At 45.2% G+C, this 18,189-nt stretch overlaps 2 protein-coding genes across 3 annotated transcripts in view; one reads left to right on the forward strand and one right to left on the reverse strand.

The window, feature by feature from the left end:
* The window catches only part of qng1 (Q-nucleotide N-glycosylase 1), a 90,478-nt gene that overhangs the window by 25,047 nt on the left and 47,242 nt on the right, over nt 1–18,189 (reverse strand). The gene's annotated exons all lie outside the window — the stretch shown is intronic.
* LOC139265343 (kinesin-like protein KIF27) overlaps nt 1–18,189 on the forward strand; it is a 165,736-nt gene that overhangs the window by 5,345 nt on the left and 142,202 nt on the right. For both annotated transcript variants that reach the window (XM_070882312.1, XM_070882322.1), the window contains exons 2-3: nt 8,399–8,793; nt 15,724–15,924. In XM_070882312.1, the coding sequence (XP_070738413.1) occupies nt 8,496–8,793; nt 15,724–15,924 (499 nt within the window). In that variant the 5' untranslated portion in view covers nt 8,399–8,495. The remainder of the gene's footprint in view (nt 1–8,398; nt 8,794–15,723; nt 15,925–18,189) is intronic.

Raw genomic sequence — 18,189 nt, forward strand, 5'->3', positions numbered from 1 at the left:
CTTTGTCATTCTAAGAACTTCACAGTTCTTTACAATCCTGCCCTCTATCACTATATCACAGAAGTGCCTATATCCTGTCTGGTAGAGGTTGCCTTCTGGAGGTTCTTCCTGCTCCTTTCTGGTCAGAAAGCTGGCAGCAGCTAAGATGATACCTTGCTTCAAGGGCAATAAGATCTTGTCCACGGAAATGCAACAGGATTACCCCGTCTTTGCGGGTTTTTGCTGCAAGGAGCAGCTTACCTGCAGTTTTAGTCTCATTGTTCCAGCTTCTCTTTTCCTCTCTTTCAGTTGTGTGTCTCCACAATGTTCAGGTCCTTCTTGCAGAGAAGGCACTGCACTGGAAGAAGGTGGGAAGCCCTCGCAGGTATAACCATGGGGTCTGTTGTCTTTTGAGCGAAGCAGTCGAACCTTGTGGTGGCCTCACTCCTCTCCTCTTCTTTCTGTACTGGTTCTGCAATGGCTGCGAAGGAATGATAAAATGGATATTCTGATCAGCACCACTGACAATGACCTTTGGTCAGAAAATGATTTTTTGCTATGTTTCTGCATGTTATGACCAGAGTGAGACGTTTAGAGTCAGTCAGTCTACACAGAAATAAGAATATGGGCCTGAAGCAGGCCCATGAAATGGAATGTGTCAAATGGCATAATCATTGAACTAAGGAACAAAAATTGAATATAAACATTTGTAGGCTGACACAGTTTCATAGGAAATACTGTAAAATCATGTGTTCTCGGGATTGCTACCAGTGCCACGTGATAGTCAGAGTAGGAATCGCAGGATAGCGCAGATGAATATGTGGCTTGAGCAGTGGTGCAGCAGGGAGGGATTCAAATTCCTGGGGCATTGGAACCGGTTCTGGGGGAGGTGGGACCAGTACAAACCGGACGGTCTGCACCTGGGCAGGACCAGAACCAATGTCCTAGGGGGAGTGTTTGCTAGTGCTGTTGGGGAGGATTTAAACTAATATGGCAGGGGGATGGGAACCAATGCAGGGAGACAGAGGGAAACAAAAAGGAGGCAAAAGCAAAAGACAGAAAGGAGATGAGGAAAAGTGGAGGGCAGAGAAACCAAAGGAAAAGAACAAAAAGGGCCACTGTACAGCAAAATTCTAAAAGGACAAAGGGTGTTAAAAAAACAAGCCTGAAGGCTTTGTGTCTTAATGCAAGGAGTATCCGTAATAAGGTGGATGAATTAACTGTGCAAATAGATGTTAACAAATATGATGTGATTGGGATTACGGAGACGTGGCTCCAGGATGATCAGGGCTGGGAACTCAACATCCAGGGGTATTCAACATTCAGGAAAGATAGAATAAAAGGAAAAGGAGGTGGGGTAGCATTGCTGGTTAAGGAGGAAATTAAGGCAATAGTTCGGAAGGATATTAGCTTGGATGATGTGGAATCTATATGGGTAGAGCTGCAGAATACCAAAGGGCAAAAAACGTTAGTGGGAGTTGTGTACAGACCTCCAAACAGTACTAGTGATGTTGGGGAGGACATCAAACATGAAATTAGGGGTGCGTGCAATAAAGGTGCAGCAGTTATAATGAGTGACTTTAATATGCACATAGATTGGGTTAACCAAACTGGAAGCAATACGGTAGAGGAGGATTTCCTGGAGTGCATAAGGGATTTTTTTTTTAGACCAATATGTCGAGGAACCAACTAGGGGGGAGGCCATCTTAGACTGGGTGTTGTGTAATGAGAGAGGATTAATTAGCAATCTCGTTGTGCGAGACCCCTTGGGGAAGAGTGACCATAATATGGTGGAATTCTGCATTAGGATGGAGAATGAAACATTTAATTCAGAGACCATGGTCCAGAATTGAAAGAAGGGTAACTTTGAAGGTATGAGGCGTGAATTGGCTAGGATAGATTGGCGAATAATACTTAAGGGGTTGACTGTGGATGGGCAATGGCAGACATTTAGAGACCGCATGGATGAACTACAACAATTGTACATTCCTGTCTGGCGTAAAAATAAAAAGGGAAGGTGGCTCAACCGTGGCTATCAAGGGAAATCAGGGATAGTATTAAAGTCAAGGAAGTGGCATACAAATTGGCCAGAAATAGCAGCGAACCCGGGGACTAGGAGAAATTTAGAACTCAGCAGAGGAGGACAAAGGGTTTGATTAGGGCAGAGAAAATGGAGTACGAGAAGAAGCTTGCAGGGAACATTAAGGCGGATTGCAAAAGTTTCTATAGATATGTAAAGAGAAAAAGGTTAGTAAAGACAAATGTAGGTCCCCTGCAGTCAGAATCAGAGGAAGTCATAACGGGGAACAAAGAAATGGCGGACCAATTGAACAAGTACTTTGGGTCGGTATTCACTGAGGACACAAACAACCTTCCGGATATAAAAGGGGTCAGAGGGTCTAGTAAGGAGGAGGAACTGAGGGAAATCCTTATTAGTCGGGAAATTGTGTTGGGGAAATTGATGGGATTGAAGGCCGATAAATCCCCAGGGCCTGATGGACTGCATCCCAGAGTACTTAAGGAGGTGGCCTTGGAAATAGTGGATGCATTGACAGTCATTTTCCAACATTCCATTGACTCTGGATCAGTTCCTATGGAGTGGAGGGTAGCCAATGTAACCCCACTTTTTAAAAATGGAGGGAGAGAAATAACAGGGAATTATAGACCGGTCAGCCTGACATCGGTAGTGGGTAAAATGATGGAATCAATTATTAAGGATGTCATAGCAGTGCATTTGGAAAGAGGTGATATGATAGGTCCAAGTCAGCATGGATTTGTGAAAGGGAAATCATGCTGGACAAATCTTCTGGAATTTTTTGAGGATGTTTCCAGTAGAATGGACAAGGGAGAACCAGTTGATGTGGTATATTTGGACTTTCAGAAGGCTTTCGACAAGGTCCCACACAAGAGATTAATGTGCAAAGTTAAAGCACATGGGATTGGGGGTAGTGTGCTGACATGGATTGAGAACTGGTTGTCAGACAGGAAGCAAAGAGTAGGAGTAAATGGGGACTTTTCAGAATGGCAGGCAGTGACTAGTGGGGTACCGCAAGGTTCTGTGCTGGGGCCCCAGCTGTTTACACTGTATATTAATGATTTAGACGAGGGGATTAAATGTAGTATCTCCAAATTTGCGGATGACACGAAGTTGGGTGGCAGTGTGAGCTGCGAGGAGGATGCTATGAGGCTGCAGAGCGACTTGGATAGGTTAGGTGAGTGGGCAAATGCATGGCAGATGAAGTATAATGTGGATAAATGTGAGGTTATCCACTTTGGTGGTAAAAACAGAGAGACAGACTATTATCTGAATGGTGACAGATTAGGAAAAGGGGAGGTGCAACGAGACCTGGGTGTCATGGTACATCAGTCATTGAAGGTTGGCATGCAGGTGCAGCAGGCGGTTAAAAAAGCAAATGGCATGTTGGCCTTCATAGCGAGGGGATTTGAGTACAGGAGCAGGGAGGTGTTGCTACAGTTGTACAGGGCCTTGGTGAGGCCACACCTGGAGTATTGTGTATAGTTTTGGTCTCCTAACCTGAGGAAGGACATTCTTGCTATTGAGGGAGTGCAGCGAAGGTTCACCAGACTGATTCCCGGGATGGTGGGACTGACCTATCAAGAAAGACTGGATCAACTGGGCTTGTATTCACTGGAGTTCAGAAGAATGAGAGGGGACCTCATAGAAACGTTTAAAATTCTGACGGGGTTAGACAGGTTAGATGCAGGAAGAATGTTCCCAATGTTGGGGAAGTCCAGAACCAGGGGACACAGTCTAAGGATAAGGGGTAAGCCATTTAGGACTGAGATGAGGAGGAAATTCTTCACCCAGAGAGTGGTGAACCTGTGGAATTCTCTACCACAGAAAGTTGTTGAGGCCAATTCACTAAATATATTCAAAAAGGAGTTAGATGAAGTCCTTACTACTAGGGGAATGAAGGGGTATGGTGAGAAAGCAGGAATGCGGTACTGAAGTTGCATGTTCAGCCATGAACTCATTGAATGGCGGTGCAGGCTAGAAGGGCCGAATGGCCTACTCCTGCACCTATTTTCTATGTTTCTATGTTTCCATGATTTTCCCTTTCTTGCTCTTGTCGATCAGCTTTGTCGATCTTGCATTTATCAGTGAAATGCATGTAGCACTGCAGATGATATCCAATGGAATGTGGGATTGTTGCGAGTCTTTCTGATGTAATAACCAGCTCCAGATCTAAACTTTCAATGGCATTCTCTGCAATTTTAGCTTCTCTAGTTCCAATAAATTTTCACTGATCAACACTCGTGAAAAATTTTATCCAGCTAAAGTCCAAAAAAGAAATTATGTTGCCTTTGGCTCCCGCAACTACATGTATGTCGCACGCCATTGTTTTGGTGCATGCAGTCACTGACTCTAATCGATCCCGTACAGAGATTGTGATTGGCTGATTTTGCGGTATTGACATACAGCAGTTGTGATTGATCATTTAAGTAACTCGCAATTACGTCGTCACTTTGGGTTTGATGAGATTTCTGATTATTTTCTGATGAAAACTTCTGCAAAATGCTCACTTTTTGAAGATGGAAACATTGATTTTTGTGTTCAGTGGTCCCTAAACTAATATTGGTGTGAATATGGAGTACTTCCACAGAGAGGGCTACAGAAAAGCATTTTTTGAGACTCGGCCTGATACTATCCACCTGTCCCATCCCTTCATAATTTTAAACACCTCAATAAAATCACCCCATAATTTCTGTAGTAACAAAATCAGCCTCAATTTTTCAAGTTTCTTATTTGTATTTCCTCATTTCAAGCAACATCCTCGTGAATATCATCATCATAGGCAGTCTCTTGGCGTCGAGGATGACTTGCTTCCACACTAGAATTAAGTTCTCAGGTGACCGAAGAGTTCAGTGCGGGACCTACAGTCTCTGTCACAGGTGGGGCAAACAGTGGTTGAAGGAACAGGTGGGTGGGGAGCCTGGGTTGCCGCACACTCCTTCTGCTGTCGACGCTTGGCTTCAGCTTGCTCTCGGTGAAGAGACTTGAGGTGTTCAGCACCTTCCTGGATGCTTTTCCTCCACTTTGGGCGGTCTTGGGTCACGGATTCCCAGGTGTCAATGGGGATGTTACATTTTTTCAAGGAGGCTTTGAGGGTGTCCTTGAAGCGTTTCCTCTGCCCACCAGTGGCTCGCTTGCCATGTTGGAGTTCCGAGTGGAGCACTTGTTTTGGGAGTCTCGTGTCAGGCATGCGAGCTATGTGGCCCGTCCATCGGAGCTGATCGAGCGTGGTCAGTGCTTCGATGCTGGGGATATTGGCCCGAGCGAGGACACTGATGTTGGTGCGCCTATCCTGCCAATAGATTTGCAGGATCTTGCGGAGGCAGCGTTGGTGGTACTTCTCCAGTGTTGTGAGGTGCCTGCTGTACATAGTCCATGTTTCTGAGCCATATAGGCAGGCTCTGTAGACCATGAGCTTGATGCCAGGTTTGAGGTCCTGGTCTTCAAACACTCTCTTCCTCAGGTGACCGAAGGCTACACTGGCACACCGAAGGCAGTGTTGGACCTCGTCATCTATGTCTACCCTTGTTGACAGTAGGCTCACGAGGTATGGAAAATGGTCCATGTTGTCCAAGGCCTCGTCGTGGATTTTGATAACCAGGGGGCAGTGCTGTGTGGTGTGGTGGAGGACCTTTATCTTATGGATGTTTTGTTTAAGGCCCATGCTCTCATACGCCTCGGTGACGGTGTTGACGATGGCTTGGAGTTCGACCTCCGAGTGTGCACAGACGCAATCGTCGTCTGCGTACTGTAGTTCGATGTCTGAAGATGGGACGGCCCTGGATCTGGTCTGGAGGCAGTGGAGGTTGAGCAGATTACCGTTTGTCCTGTAATTTAGCTCCACTCCAGCGGGAAGCTTGCTGAGGGCGAGATGGAGCATTGCAGCAAGGAAGATCGAGAAGAGCTTTGGTGCAATGACACAGCCTTGCTTGACCCCGGTCTGAACATGGAATGGTCTGTGGTGGATTCGTTTGGTCAGGATCACGACTTGCATGTCATCGTGGAGCAAGCGGAGAATGGTAACAAACTTTTGAAGGCAGCCGAATCTGAGGAGGACGCTCCATAATCCCTCATGGTTGAGAGTGTCGAAGGCTTTTGTGAGGTTGAAGGCGGCCATGTACAGGGGTTGGTGCTGTTCCCTACATTATTCTTGTATCTGCCATGCGGTGAAGATCATGTCCATTGTGCCCCTTAGTGGGCGGAATCCGCATTGCAACTCTGGGAGGAGCTCTTCAGCCACAGGAAGAAGGCGATTCAGGAGGATTCTTGCAATGACTTTCTGGTGGTCGACAGCAGGGAGATTCCTCTGTAGTTACCATAGTCGGACTTGTCACCTTTCTTGATGGTCACAATTACAGCGTCTCGGATCTCCTGGCATGATCTCCTCCTTCCAGATAAGAGAGATGAGGTCATGGATCCGTGCCAGTAATGCTTCTCCGCCATGTTTTAGTGCTTCGGCGGGGATTCCATCTGCTCCTGATGACTTGTTCTTCAGTTGTCGGATGACCTTTTCAACCTCGTGCCGGGCTGGGGTTGTGCTGAGATGGTGGCGGATGGCATGCTGTAGGATGGAGTCAAGGACACGCACGTCAAAGATAGAGTCTCCGTTGAGAAGATCCTCGAAGTGCTTCTTCCAGCGGGCACTGACTGCCTCTCTGTCCTTGATTAGCACCTCTCCTTGGCCAGTAGTGGGGTAGGGGCTTGGGTGCTTGGGCCGTAGGTCGTCTTGATTGTGCTGAAGAATCCTCACACGTCATGGTTGTCGGCTAGCTGCTGGATTTCTTGATCTTTCTCCACTGACCAGCTTTTCTTTAGGTCACAGGTTTTCTGTTGGACCTCAGCGTTCAGACGCCTGTAGAGCTGCTTTCATGCCCTCGAGTTGTGTTGCTGCTTCCAGTCCAAGAATGACTTGCGTTTGCGGCATATTAGCTCCTGGATCTCCTGGTCGTTCTCGTCGAACAAGTCTTGGTGTTTCCTGGTTGAGTGACCGAGCGTCTCTTTGCAGGTGCTGATTATGGAAGCCTTGAGGGTAGACCAGGCACTGTGGACACGCTGCGTCTCTGGGTCACTGAGAGTCATCAGGTTGGTAGCGAAGCGCTGGCTGAATAGGGCTTTCTTAGCAGGATCTTTGAGTGCACCAACGTTGATTTTCCTGCGGCATTGTTTCTGTTGCAGTTGCTGTTTTGGAGCAATGGTGATGACAGAGTGAATTAGGCGGCGGTCTGTCAACTCCTGTCATGGTGATGTGCACGTCTTTGCGGTTTCTCGCTTGGACGATATACGTCGTATCTCTCTCTTGCCTCAATATTCTTCCTATAATATGGAACCCAAAACTGCACACAGTAGTCCAACTGTGGTCTTGCTAAGGTTTTATATTCTATACCTCTTGCCTCCATATTCCATTCGATTTTTTTTTTTGTTGCATTATCTACTTATGCTTTTAATGTCTTGAACCCCCTAATCCCTGTGCTCTTCCACATCATCCAACAAAGTACTTTTGTTAATCAAAATGTAGCACCTCACACTTGGTGACATTACACCTGCACTTTTTTGCCCATTCCAATGTCTTACGATACCCCTTTGTAGCTCCCTCTGCTTCTCAGGATTATTTACATAATCTCCTATTTTATTATCTGAAAATTTGGATACCACTTGCTCTTGTGCTATATTTAAATCATTTATATACACAGTGGATAGACATGGTCTCAGAACATAAGAAATAGGAACAGAAATAGGCCATTTGGCTCCAAGTCTGCTGCGCCATTCACTAAGATCATGGCTGATCTGATCATGGACTCAGCTCCACTTCCCTGCCCACTACCCATAACCCTTTACTCCCTTATCGCTCAAAAATCTGTCTATCTCCACCGTAAATATATTCAATGATCCAGCCTCCACAGCTCTCTGGGGCAGAGAATTCCATAGATTTACAACCCTCAGAGAAGAAATTTCTCCTCACCTCTGTTTTAAATGGGTGGCCCCTTATTCTAAGACTATGTCCCCTAGTTTTAGTTTCCCCTAACAGAACAGAACCCTGTGTGACACCACTACTCACTTCCAGCCACTTTAAGAAGCTACCTTTAACTCCAACATCCTGTTTCCTCCCTCCACCAGTTTTAATTTCAATTTGTTTCCCCTCTCCTAAGTACATGCATACCTCTTAAACGTCTCCAATAGTCTCCTGTGTGGTACCTTGTCAAAGGCTTTCTGAAAGTCCATGTCGGCCAAATCCATTGTATTTCACCCCTATCCACCATATTTGTCGCCTCCTCAAAGAGTATCTGATTTTTAAAGTGCAGGCTTCCTTTTTCTTCATTGAGGAGTTAACAGTTTTATTACAAATTCACAAAATTGAAATACTAACTTTTTTTTTTCCTTTTAAAGTGTACACACTATGGATCATGGAAAAAAGATAATCTTCAAAATGGATGCACAAGAGTAAAAAAATAATTTTATGCATCAAGCTTTTTAATCTGTTAATATGGAAGAGATTGCAGTCAAAGTTGCTGTACGGATTCGACCTCTACTTCCAAAAGAAATCCTCCACAACCATCAAGTTTGTGTTCGAGTTGTTCCCAACATGCAGCAGGTTGTGATTGGGAAAGATCGTGCTTTTACATTTGATTTTGTATTTGGACAAAAATCATCACAAGATGATGTATATTCTGCCTGCGTAAAGCCTTTAGTAATATCAGCAATTGAAGGTTATAATGCCACTGTGTTTGCTTATGGACAGACAGGATCTGGAAAGACATACACGATTGGTGGGGGACATATAGGTAAGTTTAAAAAAGATGTTTTCTTTATCCCTCTGCATTGTAACTTACTATACACTGATATTAAATAGATATTTCACAGTAATGTTATTGAATAAGTCTTAAGGCAATACATTAATATTAATGCATATCTTGAATGGGAATGGCATAGCCTGGTGCAATCCCAGTGTAATGTGTCTGAGTGCCAAAATCTCCCAACTGCCAAAGTTTTCAATTTTTGGTGTGCAGTTATGGGCAGGCATCTATCAACAGCCAAGAACTTCCTTCGAGGGAGGGAGAGTCACCATGGGTTGTCCTATGCACAATTGTAGTGGTGGTTTCTGGAGAGCCATTGGTCGAGGGTTTGGAGGAGGCTAGGTCTCAGCCAGGATGGTGGCAGATATGGGGAGCTCTAAGAAAGGGAAGAGGGGGGAAAAAAACTATTCAAAAAAATATATAAATATCTGTTACTTGGAATGCAGTGTGATGCTTTCTCACTTTACTAATAAATTAAAGGGTCAAAATTTAGTTGCTAATGCCTGCTGATAACGCTGATGTTGCAACCCTGATAAAGTGCAACATCCCCACTGACTCCTGGGAGTCCCTGGCCAATGACCGCCCTAAGTGGAGGAAGTGCATCCGGGAGGGCACTGAGCACCTTGAGTCTCATCGCCGAGAGCATGCAGAAATCAAGCGCAGGCAGCGGAAAGAGTGTGCAGTAAACCAGTCTCACCCACCTCTTCCCTCAACGACTATCTGTCCCACCTGTGACAGACTGTTCAGCCACCTAAGAACTCATTTTAAGAGCGGAAGCTGGGTGCTGTTCACGCCTGACGCGAAATGCAGTGGTAATTTTTTAAGGGTGTTAAAAGGTTATGTCCCGCCGGCTAATGCCATGGAAATCATGACGTCAGTACATGTGAAACGCCTCCTTGGTGCCTCTATTGCGATATTTAGTTTGTACAGCTGCCATACCTGCAGGTGGCCATACAGCCTGAAAAAAGTAGTGGTTAAACAGTGGAATTCTGGCGGAATCAGTCAGAGAGCAAAGTCAATTTTTTTTCTTTATTTATTCCTTCATTTTTTCATTTGTTCTAACAGCAGGGAAGTTTGTGTGTGAGTCGAAGAAGTTTGAGTTTTTTTTTCTCTCTCCCCTTTTCTTCCTGTTTTCCAGCTAGCATGGCGGCAGCCTCCCGATGTGAAATTCAGTAGACCTCCTGAGCTCCCGCCCGAGGATGTGTGTGCAATGCCACTTTTTAGTGCTGCTCTCTCAGCTTTGGCCATAAAAACTGAATTTGGCAGTTGGAGCCTACACCTAACGCCTGGCGGTAAAATCAGCACTCGGGCGGTGAAACCGCCTTAAAAATGGCAGTACTGAATTTCGACCCCCTAAGTCTCTACAGTCATTTGAAACTTAATTTAGTATCATTGGTAGTAGAATTGCTAATGTAATTCTGTCAGCAACTATTTGCCAACTAACTATTTTTGTTTGTTTATTTTTATTTTTAATTAATTTCAATACGATACATTCGTGCTACCATAGTAGTATTGCCATTTTTGTTGTGTATCTGTAAAGCATGCACTCCATGTTCCGCCACCATGGAGCGCATCCCCTGAAGTCCCAAGGGATCCCAGCATCCCTAGGGAGCACTGTATATAAGCCGGCCCCGAAGGCCTGTTCCTCACTCTGAAGTCTCTTAATAAAGTCTGAGGTCACTATTACTTTGACCTCCCTGTGTGCAGTCTCATCTGTGTAAGGAACACAACAACTGGCGACGAGTACATGAATCCAACGCAAAGATGCAGCAAACTATGGGCAACCTGAAGAAGTTCTTGGAGGATGAGGACTGGGAAGCCTATGTCGAACAGTTAGACCAGTACTTTGTAACCAACGAGCTGGACGGAGAAGGAAGCGCTGCAAAAAGAGGAGCGGTCCTCCTCGCAGTCTGCGGGGCACCGACCTACAGCCTCGTGAAGAATCTTCTGGCTCCGGTGAAACCCACAAATAAGTCGTATGAGGAGCTGTGTACACTGGTTCAGGAGCATCTTAACCTGAGGGAGAGCATGCTGATGGCAAGGTATCGGTTCTATACGTACCAGCGATCTGAAGGTCAGGAATTGGCGAGCTATATCGCCAAGCTAAGGCGACTTGCAGGACAATGTGAGTTTGATGGCTACCTGGAGCAAATGCTCAGAGACTTTTTTGTACTGGGCATTGGCCACGAGATCACTCTACGAAAACTTTTGACTGTAGAGACACTGACCCTCAGTAAGGCCATTGCGATAGCACAGGCCTTTATGTCCACCAGTGATAACACCAAACAAATCCCTCAGCACACAAGTGCTAGCAATGTTCATAAATTAACTGGAACTGTGTTTGCGAGCAGAAGTGTACAGGGCAGAAACCACGAGTCTGCAACTGCTAGCAGGCCTCAGATGACCCAGATGACTCCGAGTCCACAACAAAGGATGAATGCAAGGCAATTCACACCTTGTTGGGGTTGTGGAGACTTCCATTCAGCCTATTCATGCTGCTTCAAAGGGTATGTTTGCAAGAGCTGTGGAACAATGGGGCACCTCCAACGAGCTTGCAGACGAGCTGCAAGCTCTGCAAAACCTGCTAACCACCATGTGGCAAAGGAAGATCGGTCATGGTGGACCAAAGCAATTTTGAGCCTCAGAGAGAGGAGGCAGATGCTGAAGTACACGGGGTGCACACATTTTTGACGAAATGTCCACCTATAACGCTAAATGTAAAATTGAATGCCTTATCCGTAGCCATGCAACTGGATACTGGCGCTAGCCAATCCATCATGATTAAAAAGATGTTTGAGAGACTGTGGTGCAACAAGGCACTCAGACCAGCCCCGTGCCCCATCCACAGAAAACTGAGAATGTACACCAAAGAGCATATCACTGTCCTGGGCAGCACCATGGTCAAGGTCACCTACGAGGGCACGGTGCGCGAACTGCCACTCTGGATTGTCTCGGGTGATGGCCCCACACTGCTTGGAAGTTGCTGGCTGGGCAAAATCCGCTGGAACTGGGATGACATCCGAGCGCTATCACATGTCGATGAGGCCTCATGTACCCAGGTTCTTAACAAATTTCCTTCCCTTTTTGAGCCAGGCATTGGAAACTTTTCCGGGGCAGAGGTACGGATCCACTTGGTCCCAGAGGCACGACCCATTCACCACAAGGCGCGAGCGGTACCTCCCATGATGAGGGAGAGAGTGCAAATCAAGCTGGACTGGCTGCAACGCGAGGGTATAATCTCCCCGGTGGAATTCAGCGAGTGGGCCAGCCTGATTGTTCCAGTATTCAGAAGTGATGGCACGGTCAGGATTTGTGGCGATTATAAAGTAACTATTAATCGTTTCTCGCTACAGGATCAATACCCGCTACCTAAGGCAGACGATCTATTTGCGACGCTGGCAGGAGGCAAGACGTTCACCAAGCTCGACCTGACTTCGGCCTACATGACGCAGGAGCTGGTGGAGTCTTCGAAGGTCCTCACCTGCATCGGCACGCACAAGGGACTGTTCATCTACAACAGATGCCCGTTTTGAATTCGGTCGGCTGCAGCGATCTTCCAGAGAAACATGGAGAGCCTACTCGAGTCGGTACCAAGCACGGTGTTTTTTCAGGACGACATATTGGTCACTCGTCGGGACACTGTCAAGCACCTACAAAACCTGGAGGAGGTCCTCCAGCGACTGGATTGCGTAGGGCTGTGGCTGAAGAGGTCAAAATGCCTCTTCATGGCAACAGAAGTGGGTTTTTGGGGAGAAAGATTGCGGCGGACGGCATTCGGCCCACAGACGCCAAGACAGAGGCTATCAGGAACGCGCCCAGGCCACACAACGTCACGGAGCTGCGGTCGTTCCTGGGACTCCTCAACTATTTTGGTAACTTCCTACTGGGGTTAAGCACCCTCTTAGAGCCCCTACATGTGTTATTGTGTCAAGGTGAGAACTGGGTGTGGGGAAAAAAAACAAGTAATTGCTTTTGAGAAAGCCAGAAACATTTTATGCTCCGACAAGCTGCTTGTATTGTATAACACGTGTAAAAGACTTGTGCGAGCATGTGACGCGTCGTCGTATGGAGTCGGGTGTGTATTACAACAAGCTAACGTTGCGGGGAAGTTGCAACCTGTCGCCTGTGCTTCCAGGAGCTTGTCCAAGGCCGAGAGGGCCGACAGCATGATTGAGAAAGAGGCATTAGTGTGTGTGTTCGCGGTAAAGAAAATGCATCAGTACCTGTTTGGCCTCAAATTTGAGCTGGAAACCGATCACAAGCCCCTCATATCCCTGTTCGCTTAAAACAAGGGGATAAATACTAATGCCTCAGCCCGCATACAAAGGTGAGCACTTGCGATATCAGCGTATAACTATACCATGCGCCGCAGGCCAGGCACCGAGAACTGTGCGGATGCTCTGTCGGCTACCGTTGCCCACCACGGGGGTGGAAATGGCGCAGCCTGCAAACTTGTTGATGGTGGCGCAGCCCGCAGACTTGTTGATGGTCATGGAAGCGTTTGAAAATGATAAATCACCTGTCACGGCCCGCCAGATTAGGACTTGGACCAGCCAAGATCCTCTGTTGTCCCTAGTAAAAACTGTACTGCATGGGATCTGGGCCAGCATCCCCATTGAAATGCAAGAGCTACTCAAGCCGTTCCAGCAGCGAAAGAATGAGCTGTCCATTCAGGCAGACTGCCTGTTGTGGGGTAACCGCATAGTGCTACCCAAAAAGGGCAGGGAGACGTTCATCTCAGATCTCCACAGCACACACCTGGGTGTAGTAATGATGAAAGCGATAGCCAGATCCCACGTGTGGTGGCCCGGTATCGACTCTGACTTAAAGTCCTGTGTACGGCTCAGTTGAGCAACGCGCCCAGAGAGGCATGACTAAGTTTGTGGTCCTGGCCCTCCAGACCATGGTCGGGGATCCATGTCGACTATGCGGGCCCGTTTCTCGGTAAAATGTTCCTTGTGGTGGTGGATGCTTTTTTAAAATGGATTGAATGTGAAATAATGTTGGGAAGCACCGCCACCGCCACCATTGAAAGCCTGGGGGCCATGTTTGCCACCCACGGCCTGCCTCACATACTGGTTAGTGACAACGGGCCATGTTTCACCAGTGCCGAATTTAAAGAATTCATGACCCACAATGGGATCAAACATGTCACCTCGGCCCCGTTTAAACCAGCCTCCAATGGGCAGGCAGAGCGGGCAGTACAAACAATCAAACAAAGCCTCAAATGAGTCACAGAAGGCTCACTCCAAACCCGCCTGTCCTGAGTACTGCTCAGCTACCGCACGAGACCCCACTCACTCACAGGAGTGTCCCCGGCTGAGCTATTCATGAAAAGGACATTTAAAACCAGACTCTCGCTGGTTCACCCCAACCTGCATGATCAGGTAGAGAGCAGGCGGCAGCAACAAAATGTAAACGAGAAATTGATCTGAATGACCCTGTGTATGTGCTAAAATATGGACATGGGTCCCAAGTGGATCGTGGGCACGGTGATAGCTAAAAAAGGGAATAGGGCGTTTGTAATCAAGATAGGCAATGGACAAATTTGCAGAAAGCACCTGGACCAAACGAGGCTGCGGTTCACAGACTGCCCTGAACAACCCACAGCAGACACCACCATTTTTGAGCCCACAATACACACCCAAAGGATCAACGACACCACCCCGGACCAGGAAATCGAACCCATCACGCCCAACAGCCCAGCAAGGCCAGGCTCACCCAGTAGTCCTGCAGGGCCAACAACACGCCAGCCCAGCGAGGGCACAGCCAACACACCAGAACAGACATTTGTATCGAGACGGTCCACCAGGGAAAGAAAGGCTCCCGACCGCCTCACCTTGTAACTAGTTTTCACTTTGACTTTGGGGGGAGTGATGTTGTGTGTCTGTAAAGCATGCACTCCCATGTTCTGCCACCAGGGGGTGCATCCCCTTGGGAGCATCCCTTGGGAGCACTGTATATAAGCCGGGGGCCCTAAGGCCTGTTACTCTGGAGAGTCTTAATAAAGACTGAGGTCACTGTTACTTTAACCTCCCTATGTGCAGTCTCATCTGTGTTAGGAACACAACAATTTTCAATATGGATGGATTAAGCGGACTCGGAGCTATATATTTTGCAACCTCAAACTGTCTTATAGGTGTATATGGGACAGATGTGATAGACTCTCAATAGCATCCATCACTTCAGCTAATCTGGGACCAGATGGGATAGATAGGTTCACGGCTTGAGTTCTGATGTTTGATTTTCTGTTAATAGTAAAATTGTTGAAAGCCTCATTAATCATAAAAACTAATGCCAGCATAATATAAACCACAAAAGTAAATCGGGAAAAATTAATATCTTTCTATTAGTATCAGACATCAGTGTCTGATTTTCATTTTAGAATTTATAATCCAATGATAGTTTTGTAAAGTATTTTTCTTCAACTTTACAGACACAGAAATACAACCGTAATCTTTAGCACAAATAGCAGTGTGTGGTTAATGAAAGCCCTAGTTATAAAGTGTGGTTCTGTGAATTGGCACTTGCAGGGATTATTATGGTTTAGGAAATTTCAGATGCATAACCCATGATTTCCAATTCTGGCAAATCGTAGGCTGCACACACAATTTCCTGAGGTGCCCATCTGCAAGCACCAGATCATGGAATCACTCCTATAATGTATACTTCTTATAACAGCAGCTCCAAGGTAAACAATGCCCAGCTGCTCTATGTACATATTGCATCAGCATGTTAACTCTCGCCTGCATATCTGCAGTGGCTGCACCATAAAAGTTATGTATAGTTCAGAGAAACAGGATTGGATCAGGTTACACGGTTTACTGATTATATTGTGATATGTATTAGGAAATGATAAGTTAGATGCATTGCACTAGAAATTATAAAGATTAATAAAGATTTTCTTATGCCCTAAAGCTTCATTTTCTGATGAGTTAAAAGGCATTATTCCACGGGCCATTCATGAGATCTTCCAAAACATCACTGAAAATCACAATATAGACTTTAATATGAAAGTATCGTACATTGAAGTGTACAAAGAAGAGCTGAGGGATCTTTTGGAGTTACAGAGCACCAGCAAAGATATTCATATCAGAGAAGATGAAAAAGGAAACACAGGTAACTAATCATATCATTTGGTTAAATAAATCCAACCGGTGAAGTCATTTTATTAATATATTTCTGTGTTCTCTCTCCTTCCCATTTTATTTATAAATTATTTTCTCCTCATCTCGCTACTTGCACAATAGTTGATGGACGATATTTTCTTTACGTTTAAGATTAGTCAGAAGTTTTCTCATTTTTAAAAAGATGTTTGTATCAGAATTAGTCATATTAGCTTCAGTTATCTGTTGCAGATATATCACAGTTACAGGAATTTGTTTCCAGAGTTCATTGTTTTTGCATTTCCCATTCACCTGTACATTGCAGATTGGCACTTCAATATTCATTATGATCTAATTGAGGCTAGTGGACTTCTACAGTTAACACAGTACTGTACAGGTGTCTCTCTAGTAGTGTGCCTGTTTTCTTTTATGTCAACTTGATTGATGGGCTAGACTGTATTTCTCTTTTAGGGTTGCTTAAAGGGCATTATTTATATCATCACTTCTGTCTCCAAGTGATTACTTACATTTTTTAGACTTTATCTATATACAGTTCCCTCATGCTCTGCATCAAAGGGCATTCCTGTAAGTGAGTCCTCGCTCTCTATAATCGGAGTATGACATTACACGCACGTTATCTGATAATATAGTGTTGTCCAGGGGTTGAACAGAAACCCTTGTATTTTGCTTACTGGATATGACTGAAGCGTTCTGCTGGTCTCCTGGAATTCAGAAACCAGAAGAATAAATGTCATCAGATCATGTTGTCAGCTATAAATTTCAGAACAGGTTTATTAAACGAAAAAGCAGTTGCAATAAAGGCTACAGAAGCTAGCACTACTTTCACAGAACTTTTAACTCGTGCTCTCTCCTCGGATACAGAAATAACAAAATACTTTACACTTTGCTAACATTACTAATAATACTAAAGCTGGACTTGTATGTACTATAATTCATAAATATGGGTATTCGTTGTAGCCCATGCAGCTTCACAAGAACACCCCTCCATATCAGCTGTGGTACAATGATTCATGATAGAATTCACAAGCTGAGAGAGAGGGGCACTAGAAATATCTCTGGCTGAGCATGGGGCTATCAGTGACTGCTGATCGTAACGACACACTGTGGGACTTCCTGCCACCGTGCTATCCGGGTTATAAGTCATTCATGTATTATCAGTACAAGGGGTAGCAAAACAAAAATGTACAGCTGTCGTTCACCTTGGAGTTCAAAGGTGTAAGGCTGGCCTCCCAGACTGTCCGGCTCCATCCAACCAAGGTAACAAGCTAACAATCAACTGGATTGAGTGGCTTGATAATTATGTTGATAGATATCAGAAAGTAGTTCTAATGAGATTAATACTAATAGTTTTGCTATTAAAAGATATAATATCAAGGACAGCGAGCGCGATGTTAGCCATATTTGTCTGTGCCGTTTGTGGACCTATTTTTCCTTGCATTGTACTTTGTAGCCCTATCTACAGAATGTGGATTCAAGTTCAATCAAGTGAGGTACTTTTATCTTTTCCCTTTCCTTATACTCTTCCCTTCCTCCCTCCAAACAATAAACATTCAGGAAGCCACTTTGAAAGTTTTTTAAAAGGGAGATGGAACAAGTCCAGGGAAGTATAGACCAGTTAGCTTAATGTTGGTGGGAGGAAAGATAATGGAATCTTTACTCAAAGATGTAATAGAACAACATCTAGAAACCCAAAATATAATAAAGCAGTCAGCACAGATTTCAAAAGGAAAAGTCATGCTTGGCCAACCATATTGATTCTTTGAAGAAGTAACAGAAAAAGTAGACAAGGGTAATGCAGATGTAATATATTTAGATTTTTAAAAGGCCTTTGATAAGGTACCGCATAGTAGTCTCATGACTAAGGTCAGAGCACGTGGAGTCAGGGGGCAAGCAGCAGAATAGGTAGCAACTGGCTACAAAACAGAAAATCGAGTGTAGGAGTTTTTTTATTATTAATTCACGGGAGATGGATGTCGCTGCCAGGGTTGGCATTTATTGCCCATCCCTTATAAAGATAGTTACTCAGACTGACCGAAGGTGGGAAGTTGTGTTCTGCAAAGATCGTTGCTAGAATCACTGCTTACTATTTACATAAATGATTTGAACTTTAAAGTACAATATCAATTTGCAGATGACACCAAATTGGGGATAATAGTCTAAATGGGGTAGAGAAATAAAGGAATCTAGGTGTACAAATGCGTAAATCGCTAAAAGTAGTGACGCAGGTTAATAAGTCCATTTTTTTTTTAAAAAAAGC

This window comes from Pristiophorus japonicus, chromosome 1 (assembly GCF_044704955.1).
Source record: "Pristiophorus japonicus isolate sPriJap1 chromosome 1, sPriJap1.hap1, whole genome shotgun sequence".
In the NCBI taxonomy this organism is placed as follows: Eukaryota; Metazoa; Chordata; class Chondrichthyes; family Pristiophoridae; genus Pristiophorus; species Pristiophorus japonicus.